The 17603-nt window shown below is 38.6% G+C and overlaps 1 protein-coding gene across 1 annotated transcript in view; it reads left to right on the top strand.

Moving 5' to 3' along the window:
• Nucleotides 1–17603, top strand: part of ZEB1 (zinc finger E-box binding homeobox 1) — a 126239-nt gene that overhangs the window by 85439 nt on the left and 23197 nt on the right. Inside the window, exon 2 of the mRNA XM_040593360.1 lies at nt 15531–15731. Coding sequence (XP_040449294.1) covers nt 15531–15731 — 201 coding nt within the window. The remainder of the gene's footprint in view (nt 1–15530; nt 15732–17603) is intronic.

The raw sequence follows: 17603 nt of genomic DNA on the forward strand, positions 1-17603 counted from the left end.
TGGCTAGATAAGGGTTATGATTTGACATGGGGGCTGAAGAGCTGGTGTGTCAGGTTCTCAGTCCAAAAATCTGGGTATAATTGCCTTTGCAGGGAGATTCAGTAGCTATATGTGAACAATTTGTGTACAAGAATGAAGCAGTGCAAATCCAGGTCACAGTTTGAAAGAAGGTAACAACCCTGCCTTTGGAAACATCTATCATAAATTACTTGATCATCAGAGAAAAATAAGATCTTGCTAAAGTGTGCTGTGGACTACATCCACAGCCTTTTGAAGTGAAGAGGTTAGTATGGCAAAAGATGCTTTATTTCCTTATTAGCGTGTCAGAAATATCCATTAGGTTTCATTCTGATTTGTATAACTATTCAAAGTTATTTAAATGTGTGAAAAATCACTAATGTATAATTTCCCATTAATGTTTTTGCAACATAGATTATCCTTAGGAATGCATCTTTTGAAAATTAAACTATTCCTTAACCTTTGTACTACCATTTAAACAGGATAAATGGGACCTTTCATGATCTCACATATCCACCTGTTTAAATAGAACACCAGGGAATTTCACTGTAAATTTCATTGCATATTTTTTTGAGTGTCTCTTTATTCATGCTCCTACACTGCAGTAGCATTCTGGGAATGATAGCTGTTCATTATCTTCCAAAATGAACAAGCCACACTTAGAATTTAGGTGGTGCTTTATTTCCCACTTCACAGAAATAAATAAATGGTGAGTGATTTAATATTTTGAAAGAATTGAAAACCAGTAATGTGAAAAATCTTTAATGTAAAAATGAGTACTGTAAAAATATAGTATATAATTAAAAACTGGAGAGACTTGGAACTTGTCATACCACTCCCATAAAGTAATTTTCTACTGCCAATGTTTTGGTTGATTAGCTGTGAATATAAATGCAAAAAATTATGTGCATGTCATGTATGAATATGCATAATAAACTCGTGTTAGTCAAGATGCAAAGCTACATGAAGTGAACCAGATGATCTAAATTACATAGTAAAACTGTTCACCTACATTTTGGTATTCTAACATCTCTTTGTAATCTTTATTTTCTTGAAAAATTAATTAGGAATGTTTGATATAACAATCTGTTGTGATAATACATAATCTCTACAAATAGTTATCTTTAATCTGAAAGTCAGGACCCATATTTTGACAACTGAAACCTAGAACACCTTTGAAAATGCTCATCTGTTATTATGTGAAGTCAGAGTGAAGCCAGAATGTAGCTTGACATCTTAAAAGGCAAGTTAAAAAAACCCAACCAAACAAAAACAAGTCCCTTCTCCTTTGTTGTAAGCAGGGGACAGCCAGGGGAGTTACTTGAATGCTTTTGACAAACTAGGTGTCTTTCGAGAGGTATATCTAAGAAATTATTTAGAGGTTAAGAAAAAATCTTTTGAAATAAGAAATGAAAAAAATTCCACTTTCTAAATATATTTACTTTACTAATTTATAAATCTAGATTATATTTATGCAACATCTGTTTGAAGTTGCTTCATTTATTTTTCTGTAAATTTAGGAATGCATAAAGAAGAATTTCAGGGCTTCATAAGGCATGTGATCCGTTACAGTTATACCTCTACCATGTATATAATTTTCTTAATGCTAAAGACTTTTTCTAATGGTAGCATATGATAGTCATAAAACTTTGGGGCCGTGAAGGAATTGCAGTAATAGGTCATTCTTGTATATAAAATGTGGCACTTGGAGTATCATTCTTCTGCCTTGTATCTAAGAGGATCTCAAAACTTTATAAGCCACACTGGTATTATAGCCATGTATTACAGTTTTTTTATTAACCACGAAATAAATATTTACTGTATGTAAACCTAGGTGTTGTATAAAATAGACATATGTAGTTACATAACCTAGATGTTAGACGAAATCACCAGTAGTATGAGATACATAATACACATTTCTGTAAACTTGTCAGTTACGTCTTCCTGAAGAATTAACCTTGCCTAATGGTATCTGAGATAACGGCACAAGATTCAGGCCAATTCAGGCATGAGTGGATGCTCTGTAGAAGTGGATGCTGTGCAAACATGCCACAGGGGAGTAGAATTATCGTACAGCGATTGATTTAGCATCATGGAGTGATTTTGATTTCAGTTGGTAATTTGTACTAACCTGAGGTTTTATGTACACTGCTAAAATGCGGCTGTCAAGCTTTTGAGTATGGATTGAGGTTAATTATCAAACTGTAATTCAGATTGTCGTTAATGAGGATAAATCTAAAGCAACTATGTTACAGTTGTGTTCAATACATGCTACAGTTATGAACAGGAATAGGGTGTTGCACTTTTTACAGCAAGTCGGCCAGTATGAGGGAATTTGTATGTCATTTTGAAGCATGCTGCTTTGGTGTGTGTGGTTTATGCCTGTATATGTCTTACAATGAGTACCTCCATCCTGCTGCACTCAAATAAATTCCTCTTACTGACCACATTCTCCCAAATGACTGGTACCCATTGGTACCTAGTACCAACTAAAGCTGAGACAATTTTCTGTGTCTCATCTTCAATTTGGTGGTATTTATCTGTGTGCAAGGGTTATTTTTTACTGCAGTAATAGATCATCTATTTTAAAAAATCTGTCACTGAGAAAGTAATTAATGATCTTGCCTTTTAAATACTTCTTTTAGCTAACTTTTTCTTATATGTGAGAAGTTTTATAATGGAAAGAAATGTCAAGCATCTGGATTAGGAACTGTGCAGAAACAGTGTGGTGATCATGGAAATAGAGCATTTTGAACATACAGCAGAGTGGTACAGTCACCAATGGATAGATAATTTTTGTAGACTAAAACAGACTATCTAACCCATGGCAAAACTTCCTCCTCTCAGCCTTTCCTCAGTTTAGTTTACTGTTTCCAGTTGATCAGTAATTGGAGGTACTAAAAGGTGAAGGTTTCTCAGATTTTGATACATCTTATGCTTTTTATTTTAATTTTAATGATCGCCACACTTAGTTGTCTCAGAGGCAGTAAACCATCGCAGCCATCAGACTCCAGTCAGCTGTGAGGGACACCAGTCAGATGTGTGGATTGTTTTTTCCAGTCTTCTGAATAAAATGATAAACTATAAAACTTAATACTGGTGACAAAAATGCAGACTTACGTGGGATGAAATAGGACATGAAGCAAAGGTTTCTACTTTTTGCCTCTTTAATTTGGAGCAGAGAATGACTAGATCATTGTCACCTACCCAGAATTGGTCCCCACGGCATATCCTTTGACAATTCAGATTTTTTTAAAAAATCATAAACATCAGGATTTTATCTGTTTGATATCTATGTCAGTATAATTTTATGGGAAAAGTATGTGTGTTCTTTAGAAGGAGAAAAATGGGCAGAGAGCAGGAGATTTTGTCAAAAGTTCCTGCCAGTGCATTACGTGGCTATCCCCACCTTCTGTGTGATATTTATCTTGTCCACATGCTACTTGTAAAAACTTCCATGTTGCATAGGAGAGGTTTTGTCACCTGTAATGAATGAACACTTTCTTGTATTTTATGAGGCTACCTGAGGGATAGCTTGTAAAATGGGGGAGCTGCAAGAGGGAAAAATGGATGAAGATACGGCTTTCCCCCTGCTGAACGTTTAAAGCTACAATAAAATTACTTCTGTTCACTACTCCTTTTTTTTTTTTTTTTTACAAAAACTACAATTTTTGTAAATACCTCCTTAAAGTATTAAACTTACTTTGTAACTTTTTGTAAAACTTCGTGACAGCAGCAGTTGACATGGAATTACACAGAGTTAAGTTCTCATTTGTAGGAGCTCTGCAGCCTTGGCTTGCACAATGGTGATAACGGGTGAAGGGTACAGTTGTTTTTCTCATATACCTTTGGCTATCTTATTTCTAAATGTTAGGTTTTTTTCTTGTGGGACCATTTTTAGTATTTCCAAACTTAGAAGTACCTTGTAATAATACCATTTTTCAAATTATGCTGCCACTGAGAATTTTTGTATTTCCATGTAGAAGTTACGTCAATCCAGAGGCTAAAAAGAGAGACTATTTGGACAATAGTTAGGGGTTCTTATTAGAAAAAGGACCATCATTTGCAAATCTGATAGAGAAATTACCATGGCAAGATCTTCTGTCTCACTGAAAGACTGGAAGCCTTCATTTTGCAAAGCTATAAAGATTCCAATTTTTAGCACAGAAGAGCTGCAGAGTAGTGAAAAGTCTCAAAGCAGCATGCTGAAAATTACATTTCTTCAGTTACTTTTCTGAAGTAGCCCTAGTAAGAGAAATATTTCAAAATCAGGTTATTTTAATATAATGATACAGGTACACATTTCCAAATCTAATTTTAGGCTATCAAACATATGTATATAAGTTTGTGTGTATATATATATGTATAAATACATAAACCTAAGTTTTCCTGTATTTTAAAATTATTATTGGACAGGACTAAATACTTGAAATACCTCTCTGTGTATTCTCTGCTTCTTATCTCTGGACTCACGTCAGTTCTATGTGGAAATAAATTCTCATGTGAGTACTGGAGTTGATTTCTAAGGTGTTTCCTGCCCTTATACGGTCTATAAATTTTTAGAATCATGGAATCGTTTGAGTTGGAAGTTACCTTGAAGATCATCCAGTTCCAACCCCCCCTGCCATGGGCAGGGACACCTCCCACCAGCCCAGGTTGCTCGAAGCCCCATCCAGCCTGGCCTTGAGCACTGCCAGGGATGGGGCATCCACAGCTTCTCTGGGCATCCTGTGCCAGTGCCTCACCAGCCTTGCAGTGAAGAATTTCTTCCTAATATCTAATCTACATCTACCCTCTTTCAGTTTAAAGCCATTCCCCCTTGTCCTGTCACTACAGGCCCTTGTAAAAAGTCCCTCTCCAGCGTTCTTGCAGGCCCCTTTAGGTACTGGAAGGTGCTATAAGGTCTCCCCGGAGCCTTCTCTTCTCCAGGCTGAACAACCCCAACTCTCTCAGCCTGTCTTCATGGCAGAGGTGCTCCAGCCCCCTGATCACCTTCATGGCCCTGCTCTGAACTCACTCCAACAGGTCCATGTCTCTCCTGTGCTGAGGACTCCAGAGCTGAACGCAATAGCAGTTGAACTCGTAGCATTAAGGCACCATTACAGCATCTGGAGAGCCATTCAAGGTGGCATGCATTTGTAGCCTAGTGCTTCTAGACTAGGCTTATGCAGTATGCACAGCTGTGATTGTATTGCTCGGGTGATGGACACTTTAAAACTATAAGGTATGTGCTTAAGAGCTCCCACGTAGTAACCCAACGGTCCTCTGTACCAGGGCTTGTTGCTGAGAGGTCTAATCCTTTGTAATGAGTGGGAAACCAGTGTCCCCAGTTGAACTTGTTATCTACAGTCTCAAGAGTTACCTAAACACAGGCGGTTGCTTGTGGTCAGGTCTTCTTACTAGATGATACTTGGTAACATACAGAGTTGATGCCGATCTGCACTGCAGATGGGAACAGCCATGCCTGCCTGTGATCTTAAGATATTTCAAGCAAGTGGCAGAAAAGGTCTTCGTTCAAGAAGCAACCTAAAGGGAGGAGGTGGTGATGGTCTCTAGCTGGGCTCTGTGTACTGCAGATGACCACTTGTACTGGTCCTAGAGTTCCGTTGTCGTTCACTCATCCTTAAGCCCACGCTGCAGTGCTGAGTGGTTTGGGTACTCGTTGGCAGCCGTGTCTTTTGTGCCATCGTTCTTCTGTCTCCCAAAGGTCCTTTTCAAGCTCTCCTGCTGCTATTGCAGCTTCTCTGTCAGGATATTTGTTAGCAGTGTGGATCCACACTCTTTTTGAGGACTATGGGACTCAGTCACACTTGTCACACAATCTCTAACAGATGGTGGTTACCAGATCTGGCTGGCGTGTGCCACCGAAAACTCTTGGCTGTCTGAAAAGACCACATATAGCTTTCCTTTCAATTGCTGGTGTGTCCTTCACTCAGGAGTCTGTAAAGAATGTGGCTGATCCCTTCAAAAAGTAGATTGTCAAAGGGAGTATATGACCGGGCTGCTTGTAGGAAGGAGGAACAAGGTAGATGGCCCAAGAGGTTCCTCCCCTCTACAAGCCGAGGTTTTGGTGTCAGTATCTTTTAATCATTTTTATAATGGAATGAGCAATGGAAAGTTTTATCCTTCAGAGTCTGCAGGCCAGAAGTGTGTGTCCCTTCCAGAGGTATTTGGCTGCAGGTGCATGTACTTCAATGTCTTAAGTCAGATCAGGAGTGTTTTTGAAGTGAATCTCACTCATTTTGCTTTGACTTGGGAGCACACCTTTTCTTTATATGAAATGAGAAGATAGGCTCTAGGAGCGCTCTTAAGTGTATTGCAGCCACTAACAAAAATATACTCCCTAAGACTGGACTACAACTAGTTTTATTAAGAGATGACTCTGAAACACGGAGTGTGAACATGAGGTCCTCACCTGTGGTTTCACCACATGCTTCTGTTTCTCTTCTGCCACCCTGCCTGCTAGTGTGGGTACAAGCTCACTGTCCTTGCGGTCAGAACCAGTGACTCTTACAAATCCTTTACTGTCAGTGGGACTTGTTTTCTGATCCCTCTCCTGACTCGGTGTTGGGCTTGGCATCTCAGAAATGATACAGAAGTAAAATGGAATGCCTTGGGTATTTAGTTTGAATAGTCTGGGAGGGAATACATACATTCTTCTGCCCAGAAACCACCTTAGTCACAGGCAAAGCGGGTAGCTGGCTAAAGCAGCCGCCTGCCAGTAGCAGCCAAAGCAGCAGATCCCTCAGCTGCTGGCTGTTGTATTCACCTTGATGGCAGAAGCTGCGCTGAGTCTGCCCCACTGGGGAGCCTTGAGCTGCTTCTGCGGCAGGGTTTCTAAATAGTGCACTACTGAACTGTCCTGTTCCAATGTCATTGTGCATATGGGACTAAGTTTACCCTACACTGACCTAATGATTGGGTGAACAAAGGCAAGTAACAAAAAAATTAATCACTGAGGTTGGAATATTTGCCAGGTTTGCTCCAAGTGTCACTTATGTCATCTCAGAGTCAAGTGTCAGTGCTGTAGCCATTACCCTCACGCTGGGGAACTGATCCTGACTTAGATCATCAGGCTGTGCTCCAGACTTTACCATACCAATAAAAAAATTCAACGTTGAGGGTCACTTTGTTTTTAGTGTCAAATACTGATTGATTTAAAAATCATGATTTAAAATTGACAACCAGAAACTTTATTGATTTTAATGTTTGTTGTGTAAGCCAAGCCAAACATTCAGTCTCACTTTTTGTACAGCATTTAGAGCATATTTTAGTATGCAGTCTGCTTGCAAAGCATTTAATTTAAACTCAGAGTCTGAGTTGACAAGACCAGACAGTCCAGTACCTGTGTATTGAGATTATTATATACCACAGTACATATTAAGATCCTTGAATTTTATGGGGTTTATTATGTTGGAATATACAAAGTGTGTCAAGCTGCGTTTGACTGGACATTAGTATTCATTTAGGAGGTGTAAAATTATTTTGAATTAGACCTTTATTAGTTAAACAAAACTATCAGAAATGAGCTCAGTACATGTAAATATTTAGACTTACAATTTTACAACTATTTCATTTGTTTATATAAACACACTTTGGAGATGTAAGATTGATCCCTTCAGGCAGAAGGACTGAATCCAGTTCCCCTTTCCCTATGTGAGCATGTCTATGTCTAAATAGTGAGTTGACCTTTTATATATAAAACATAGTTCTGTTCTCCAGTTATAGCACATACACAGTTCTTAAAAGCAGAATATTTTTTTTTAAAAATCACATGTTTTTAAATTAAATTTAAGATTACTTCAGAAACTAATCTCTGGCAGGGTTGGTTTTTTTTCTTGAGTGGTTTAATTAAGAGTATAATACAGTTTCCTCACACTTTCCACATAATAAGATCTCATTGCAGTGTATTTTTACTGACTTCAACAAGTTGCTGAATGCAATGTTTTCTAATGCTTCCACTCCCCTCTGTAGTGCTGCTGGGTGTCTGGATACTATGGAAAGTACGCTGCTGCCTGATGGAAGCTATGACATGACTGGGAAGCAGTGAATATGTTCTAAGGGTTGCATGTACTTGTTTGGGAGGTAATGGTGCTGTTTCCAAATAGCAGTAGTAAGGCAGATAAAATACAAGGTAGGTACAAGTGAAGCAATGTATGTGGAGGGAGGAGCAGGGTGCAGTGATGGGTATTGAGCTAATTTTTACATTCAGGAACAGCACTGCTGGGGATACAGAAAATAAACCTGTAGTAGTGTCAGTTTAATCACTTGTAGCAGTCAAGAAAACTCCTAGGATATGACTTGCATTATTAGAAAACAGATAGAGAAGAAAACAGCACCTTGTTGTGCTTCTGTTCTAATCCATGATGCATGCACCTGAATGCTAGGTGCAGTTCTAGGTTGTCATCTCTGCCTGCTGTAGGCACAGTGATGCAGCAGATCAGAAGGTCCAGAGAGGTGCTGCAAAAATAATCAGTGAAACAACTTCTGTATGAGTAACAAGTGGACAAGGACTCTTCATGTTGGAAGGGAGGGCTGTGCAATGAAGGATATAAATCATGAACAGCACAGAGGACACGAGTGGAGAGGATTTAGGGGACACCCACTGAATCTAGCGCAGAGTGTGTTCAAAATCGGCAGAGGAACCTTACTCTTCCCACCACAGAGCTGTGAAACTGCTTGCCTCAGAATAATGTGGATGCCAATGTTTACATGAATTTAAAGTAACCAGACAAGTTCACAGAAAATGAGGCTATTAGGTGTGCAGACAACATGTCTCATTTATGAATTCCAGGAGCCAAACAACTACTGGAAACAGGCAGAGAATTTTAAAAGAAGCATCGACACATGCCTTCCGTTTTCTTAAGCTCTTCCCTGTGCTTCTGCTTCAGATAGTAACATGGTTCTGTATATATTATTGCATGGAAGGTATTTATTAATTTCAAGTGTATGTATTAAACCAAGAGGAACAATATGAAAAGAACATAAAGGTCTAACTTTACTGGGAAGCTTATCAGTGGAGAGGTGTAAGTATGACATTCCGTTTGTAGTATGTAATAAGGAGTAGTAATAAAATTAATAGTATACTCCAAAGTCTTAAATATAAACTATTGAATGCTAAATTATCAGGTTTCTGCCTTTTCAATACATTTTGCTTAAAATATTTTTAAGACTATAGCAAAATAATATATAGGTGCAGATTTTCCGTTGGGCTGACAGAGAATAAATGGTTCCCAAGAGATGGTTGCAGGCTGTCAGAGCAGAAATCCGTGAACCAAGAATGCACTTCACAGAGCACAGGAGTTGTTCCAGTTTGTAGAATGAAAGATTTCTTTTCTAACAGTATTCATGAATAAGCTTTCAAATTTTTTTATTGGAACTTGGAAGAGCTTTTAGAAGTAGGATTTCTAAAAGATAAGAATCCCTCTGTTCTAGATCTGCGGCCTTTTTAGTGTTGAGATACTGAGCCCACACAACTTCAATGTGCTGGTTACGTGTCCAACATATTAAAAAGTTCAAGGGTGTTTGTGTTAACTCACAAATTCCTAAAAGTTGGGTTTTGGTTTTTTTTCAACGGAAGTAGGTAGAATTTTGGATTAAGTATGGAGACATATAAAAGAGTCAGGTAGTAAGAATATTGGACCAGACTCTCTACATAAAAGGCAGTGGCCACTAGCAAGTATTGAAGAAAGGATTGTAACAGATCAGGTTCAAAGCTTTAAAGTATGCTTCCAGAACTTGGTAATACATATTAGAGATAACAAATAGGTTCTGTTGAAGCTTGTCCTTTTTTTAGTGCAGTTCTGTGCTGTTGCCACCGGATCTCCAATTATTCCAATACATATTCCAACACATACATTTTTTCTTGTTGAGATGACTAAATTCCTATCAGAATATAATATGAACTTGATTGGGTCATTCTTCGTGTTGGGAGTGTCATCTTTCATATCGTCTAGTGACTCTGAGGGCAAATCTGGATGGGGGAGCAGTGAGCAGGTACGTGCTGCCAGCTTTTTGAGAAGCTTTCCTTCTGTTGCCACCCAGGTTGTTCGCCTTTTGGGGGATTCTCCTGTTATAGTATATGCTGTGGAATCAGTCAGTCCTATAGTCTTTCATCAGCACAGTATTACTGTTTGCCTTAAATTTCCTGGGTTCATTAGTTTTAAATCAAAGAACTAAAAATTCTTTTCCTTTTAAGTACTGTATTTGAATTTGGCTAGACATATGCCTAGCTGTATTCAACCAGCAAAATAATATATTTCTCTGTTTTAGCTCTTTAATTTGCTAATTCTATTTGAACATATTTCTTTTTTAATTAGAGTTGTGCAACATCATACATCTTTTATGCATTTAGGACTGTAAAAATCCAGAAAGCAAAGCTCACTTTCTGCCATTCATTTTACAGTCATTTACTCTTAGAGCAATGAAAGCTTCAACCACAGGTACTCATTTATTCTTTAAGAATCAGGATACCTGTAGCAAGACAGTGATCAACAGGAAAAGAAGCAATTATGGCTCATAAGATTTATTTTTTGTGTGTTGTTTTTTTTTTTAATTTATATTTCAGCTTCATTTCAGAAGATATATAGTAATGATGTAAAATTTTTTTGTTGACTAAGTATTTAGTCTTCAGTGTCATTTGTAATACATATGTTGAAAATGGGGCCTTCTTTTCTAGTGATCTGTGAAAGTAAACGTAAAATTAATAATGAAACTGTTTAATACAGTAATGTATGTTTTTATGCTAAGGTTACATGCTATACGGTGGACAGAATAGGCCCGTATGTCTGTTATACGTTGTGTGTGCTTGTCTGCTGGCCTGTTTTCAGAGGCTTACGGCCATGGTTCATGTTTTGAGTGAGACATAGCTTTTACAGTTGAAGATAAGGTTCCCTTCAGCGGTCTGCTTCTTCCCCCCCTGCTGCTGACAGCCGTCCCCAGAGCAGTGGTGGCGGAGGGTGATGTCACCTCCCTAGCTGTCCCTGCTTTTCAGAGGGCACTGTCTCATTGTGTAGACGCTGGTTACCGTGTGTGCCAGTTTCCTGTGATCCAGCCTGAATTATTTAGTTTAGGCAGTCACTACTTCTAAATTACGTTAAATAAAAGTAAATATTACTGAAGTTTGAAGTATTTGTAGTTACTTCGTTGGAAAGCTGTAACTGTTCTTCTAAGTGAGGTTTTACATGTGTTTTTTATTTTCTGCATGGGATATTTGGCCAAATTAGAAGCCCCTTGAAGTCATAGTTTATGTATATTCAATTGAATTTCTTTCAGAGGTTGTAAGCAGTAGTCTCTACATACTGCTTTTGTGTTGAGTGTGTTTCAATCTCTGTCCAAAAAGGTTTAATTAAATTTATGCCTCCCAACTTCAGCAGTTACTGTGATGCCAGGCATCAAGCGAGCCTCATGAGCTTGTTGTCCTCTTCTATCAGCGGTGGCTGTTCTGAGGAAACATCAAGGACAAGAAGAAAAAACACCCAAAGTGATGTGCAGATAGGGAAGGTCTAAATTTGGCTCTAGGATTGAACTGGAGGAGGGTGGCTACCCCCGGAGTTGGATGCCAGGTGCCATAGTTCCATGGTTTCTTCAGTGTCTTCAAAGAGCTGTGAAACATGTACCCAAAACGTGCCTGAAGCAAATGAAGATGGCAGCCTGCTACTGCCACCCCTTAAGTCTTTAGGGCACCAGAAGCAGAACTGCATTGCTGAGCTAAGCTTTGCAGCCATGCAGGCATCGGTGTGGTACCATGTAATGGGGTTTTAATTTGAATTGGCTAAAAATATAGTCAATTACAGAGTTTCATTGTTTTTTAACCATCGTTTCTATGAAAGAATATTGATCGTTACATTCTTTGAAATCAAACACTTGACTTTGAAAGTCGAGCATTCAAAAAAAGTTGGAAAATGTCAGAATGAAGATTGTTCAGACTGTTTTAATTTGTCCCTTGCATGTATGCGTAATGATAAGATCTTTAATTATGTGATCACATAATATTTTTCACAGGAGGAATGGTGCCCAGAGAATGAATCAGGGGTGTTTATTAAAGGAAGCTGTTGCCTCCAGAACCCTTGCCTTAATTGCTGGAAAGTGTAGTAATTTAAGTAAAGGGCTGCAGGAATCAAAGCGTGCTCTCTAAGGCATTTGAAAGCTCCACTGAAAGACTGGATTTTATTCTCTCTGTTTCAAGGAGGCTTTATGTAGTTCTGGAAGGTCACTTATTTTGGAGGTGATCTGTGTTTCTAGTTGCTGTGGTACACAGGCCAAGGTAGCTGGGCTCTGAGCACAGCTGCTTTTGAAATGAACACAGGTGTGCTTTGAAAATACAAAATGCTGTATAAATGCAAAATCCTCTGAAAAGTAAGGCCCAAAATGCCTTACACTGACGTGGCAGTGCCACGATTGCCAAAAGAATCCTCTGGTTTTTAAGCAGACAGTTTCTTCTCTGTGAAACGGAGGAGCTGTCACCCTACTGCAGTTCAGTTAATTATATGTTTCGAAGCATTCCTGCTGAATTTCATGTAGGGAAATTATATATAATATATATAATCATATAATTGTATAATATATAGCTATAATATGTGGTATATACATATATAATGCCTTATCTAATATATGATATATTATATGTAATGAGGAATCCCGTTTTGGCTAACATCCTGTAAATGAGGCTTTGGGAATGCTGCTGGCTGATGGGGATAAAAAGAATGAGCAATCACTTTGCAATCTGAAAAAAATGAGGCAGGATGCTACAAATACTCAGTTCATTCCATGAAACGGAGCATTTCCTGTGTGTTTGCCATCAGTGCACCAGATGAGTCAAGGATCCTGTAGAGGGAAAACAACATTAAATAATTTAGTTAGAGTTACATATAGATAATATGGACTTTTCTATTGTTTTAAGTGTTCGACTTTCTGCTACAGTTGGTGTGTGGGTTGCCTGGCGATCCCAAATGTGCCGAGCCCTTTATTTCCCCCAAAGCTCTTCATAAGAGGAAAACAGGAACGTCAGAGCCAGATTTCTTGCTGATTTTGTTGTGTTGCCTTGTTGATAACTGGTCTTTGGTGGAAGGAACCAAAATCCCAAAGATCATTTGTTCCTCACTTTTTATGGAGAAGGAGGAATTTTAAAGTTTTGCAGAGTTAGCGTGTGAGTGAGTGTAGTGAGAATGTATGAAAACGTTTCAAGGTAGAGTCGTAATTATTAGATTATATTTAAAATAAAATATATGATGAGGAAAAGAAGATATATTTCTTCTCCTTAAGTGGAATTCCTCAGGACAAACTTTTTGATTGTATTTTTGGTTTCCAGAAAAGCTACTCTAAATCTAATATAGGGGTTTCTACTAAATTTCCCAAACTAAACAGGAAATGTATTTTTAAAAAATCAAGTCTTCATTATCTACATTACTGAAGCCTGAACTTATGCCTGTAAATTTTGATCCATGCTCTTATTGATCTCCTTTGCATGTGTCAAAGGTGAATATGTTGGTGTTTTACATTAATAATCCTCTGCATCTAAGCATCACTGTAAAAACCACTTAAGACAACAATAATTTTTCCATTTCCTCCTGTTGTATGTCTGTTCTTATGCTTTTTTTTATAAAGTTGCATTTACCATTTCTCAGGCAAATGAATTAATAAATCTCTTCTGCTTTGGTGAAGGAATACAAGTAGGTCTTCTCTTTCACACAATGTTACAGCATCCCTTACAGTGCCTATTTTACTTTGCAAAATCTGTTACAGAATATAAAGTGAGTATCAATTTACTGATTGGAATGGACCAGACACTAGTGTCTAGGCAATCTGCCTAAATTTGTTGTCCTAGAAGAGGTCAATACCATAAATAGTGGGGCATTACTACATTTTTCAAATAAGACTGTGTGTATAAAATATGGAAATAGGGAATGATTGTTTTCAATTCAAAAGGCTCTTTTGTCATGCTTATGCATGTTCTAGATGAGATGTTTATCTCCTGAATTGGAAGAACATGAGATAGTAGCCTGTCAGCTCATAATCTTACTCGCTTTCCCTGCTTAAATGCATTTTTAAATGACTAGAATGCCTACCTTGGGAAAAGAAAATAAATTTAAAAAAGCTAACTTCAGAAGAGCAGGAGTCTAGTTTGATATTTATCTACCTTCATAGGCAGGATTTCACATGAAAGAATCAGTCTGGCTTCTCATGTGCTAACAATGACAGCATGCAGGTACCACAAAGTAGCACATGCATGTGTGCCTCCCAGGTATGATCCTGATAGCCACTGCAGGAGTACTGCAGCCAAGGCAACTCGTGTTAGTTGTTGATCGATAAATTTATTCTCTTTTCTTAAACCGGATTTCGAAGCATTTCAGTAAGTTCAAACTTGGCAGTGAAGAAGTAATACACATATAGATATAAATGTTTAATAGTTTAACTTCAGTGTGAGTAACAAGACGTTTCAACAGATTGTGAAAGTAATTTTTTTTTTAATACTTAATCCTTACAGTTTAAATTGAAATGGCCGTAGCTGATCTTTCGTGCTTGCTTACGAATGAAGACTATTTAATAATAATCTGCTCCCATATGACAGAAACATATATATCGTCATGTAATCCTTTGTTCACAAGACTCGCACAATATGTTCTCCAGGCTGAAAAATTAAGAGTTATTACCTTTTCATGGTAGCTGGGGAAATGTTATGCGAGATTTTCTTTCTAAGTCACCTCTGGATTTTTCTTTTACTATTCTTCCTGCTGAGTCTTTAGCGTGATCTTTGGGTATGAGGGTTTTACAAGAGCATTTGAGTTTGGATCAGGAGCCTTAGGCCTTCTGAATCAGATCTCCTTATGTTCCCATTTTTTTGCTCCTTGATTCACATTCCTGGAGCATGGGAGTGGCATCGGTTACAGGCAAAGCTGGCACGAGATGGGCTGGGTGAGCACAGGGAGAGTGCAGAGCTGCCGGCAAGGGTTTGCTCCGTGGGACCGGGCAAGAGCGGCTGAGCTACGTGTGCTCAGCCTGGGGTCGCTTGATCTTCAGTGCCAGTTGTTTCCCTATAGTTTTGTTCCTTCTGTACCCCACTGATTGCTGTATACATACAGCTTATCCTCGTTACACACATCTGTCTGTAACAAAATTTTGGTTATCAGTATTAAGTGTTTCACAGGCTATTGACCAGGCTGTAGCATTCTTAAAGGAAACATACAGTAATGCTGGCATCCAGGTTGGAGCGATCCAGTTGGAAGCTTGATGCTTCAGTGTGGCCCAGAAGAGAACTCAGGAGTTGTCCGCTGCCTTTCCTTGTGCAGCCTCGCGCTGGGAGCCCAGCAGCTGCCAGCTGTCTCCTTGCGTGCCACTGTTATGCCCAAGTTGCTGATAAGCCGCTGCCATCCCCATGTGGAAAGAAGGGATAATAATGTGACTCCACAGAGGGGCCCCAGATATAGCATCTGGCCACAGTACTGAAAGTTTTGGACCTCCATGCTGTAAATTAAGAGTATATTGATCAGCATTTTCCTTTTGTCTGTCCACAGTCACCAATTATAATAACGTGGTAGAAACAAACTCAGATTCAGACGATGAAGATAAATTGCATATAGTGGAAGAAGAAAGTGTAACTGATGCAGCAGACTGTGATGCTAGTGTGCCAGAAGATGACTTGCCAACAGACCATACAGTATTACCAGAAAACAGTGAAAGAGAAGGGAGTACAAACAGTTGCTGGGAAGATGAAGGTATGTTCATTTTCACTGATGATGCTATGTAGAGAAAGGTTTCTAAAATGAAGATTCGATAGGACTTTTTTTGGTCACTTTGTTATTGAGATAACATGTAATATTTGCAATAAAAAAGGTTTTTTAATGTATTTATTGTACTATATTTTACGTTCATTCTTTAATATTTGAGTCAGATTCAGAGGTGCATTCATGCCGTTGGCATTGTTAAACAGGAGGTTCAGATCTGTAGGTGCAGCTTTCTCAAGGGTGATCAGAGACTGTAGTTACTTGCTTTTAATTTTCCCAATCTTTTTGCATGACAGGTCTCTGCCAAAGCTCCCAGTAAGGTTCAGGGTTTGCTCAGCTTGGAGAGAAAGTGATAAGCCAAAACCATGACACAAAATGATACTCGGATGTAAATTTCTCCTTGTGAGCTGTTTCTGCCTTTTCCCTTGTAAAATATAGCCAGAAATCTTTTTTTCCAGTTATTAGGTTTAGAATAATCTATGTTGCTCATAATGAATCTGTATTTTGAAAACACTGGAAGGAGGTAAATGTTGTACGTATTATGCAGTAGCTTTAGGAGTTGAAAATGTGAAGCCATCAGGAAATGGGCCTTTTACTGTGGAATCAGATACTGAGTTTCATAATATCACACAGCATGCTTCCATTTGAGCCAAATTGGGATAAATGCATAAATTAGTGGAATTTATTGCAGAATTTGGCCTTAATCCCCTGAAAGATGCAGAATATTTTCTGGCATATCCTTGTTTGTGTCTGAACTCCAGCCGCAGTTCTTTAGCATCCACCTTGTTAAAACTGGTGGTTTAAGACAAATTGCATGACCTCACGTCTAAATAAATGGAAAGCAGTCATATGGTCCCTAACTGCGATCCAGCTGAGAGAGAGCAGCTGAGAGTTCAAAGAATAGCATCAACTCAGCCTGTTTTTACATAGCTGCTATTGCCAAGATATGCTGTGCAGGGAAATGAGTATTCTGGAGCTAAATTATTAGGTAGATGATTTTCTTAGTTATCCTGTAATATTTTTGCTCTGTTGCAGCTATATCTATCAGGAACTGCAGGGCTGTGTGTGCACAGTTTCTTGAACCCTTCACGCACATGTGTAGAAACCCTGAAATAGGGATTGAAGAAGAGCGCTGGCTCACAGAGGTGCTGGGTCAAGACCCTTTGGGCTGAGTGTTTCCTGAAGAGGTACCTACAGGTGGTTGCGACACGTCACACGTGACACATCTGTCTTGCCTCGGAAAAACTTCTGGGGTTTTTCAGAGCTCTAGACGTGTGATGGCACCTTCTTTGGCTCCTTATTTCAAATGTGCCATTTTTAACCTTTTAAAATTTGTTTGCTAAAATGAAGCATTTGAGGCAAATTCTACTGTGATTGTAGAATCACCATGTAGGCAGTGCTTTCTCTGCTTTGGTCGTCGCTGACGAAGACAGGCTTTCAGACAAAAGATTAAAAACACTTGCCATACAGGCTTGCATTAACTACCTTAAATTTCTTCTATAAAAATTATGCATTCTGAAGCCTCTTTTGTAGCAGTCCAGAGCGTTGTTTATTTGATAAGATTTTTTTGAAATAAGTTGTTTGAATTTCTGGCAATGACTACAAGAGAAAAATGAAGGCTACATTAAGTTTTGTGGAGGTTTGATTCACAATAGTAAAGTACTATTTCCTTTTTATAGCTTTCCTAGAAGGAAACGCGTGACCTGAAAATCATATCATCAGTCTTGGTTGCTCATTAGAAATCCGGAGAGAGCGGTATTGAATACATGATCTCCCTTATACAGGGAAAGGTACTGAGGGTGGTGTCCATGCAACACGAATACCATCTTCAGGACTGGCGATTATTTTTAGAAAACATACACT

Source organism: Falco naumanni, chromosome 4, assembly GCF_017639655.2.
Source record: "Falco naumanni isolate bFalNau1 chromosome 4, bFalNau1.pat, whole genome shotgun sequence".
NCBI classification, from domain to species: domain Eukaryota; kingdom Metazoa; phylum Chordata; class Aves; order Falconiformes; family Falconidae; genus Falco; species Falco naumanni.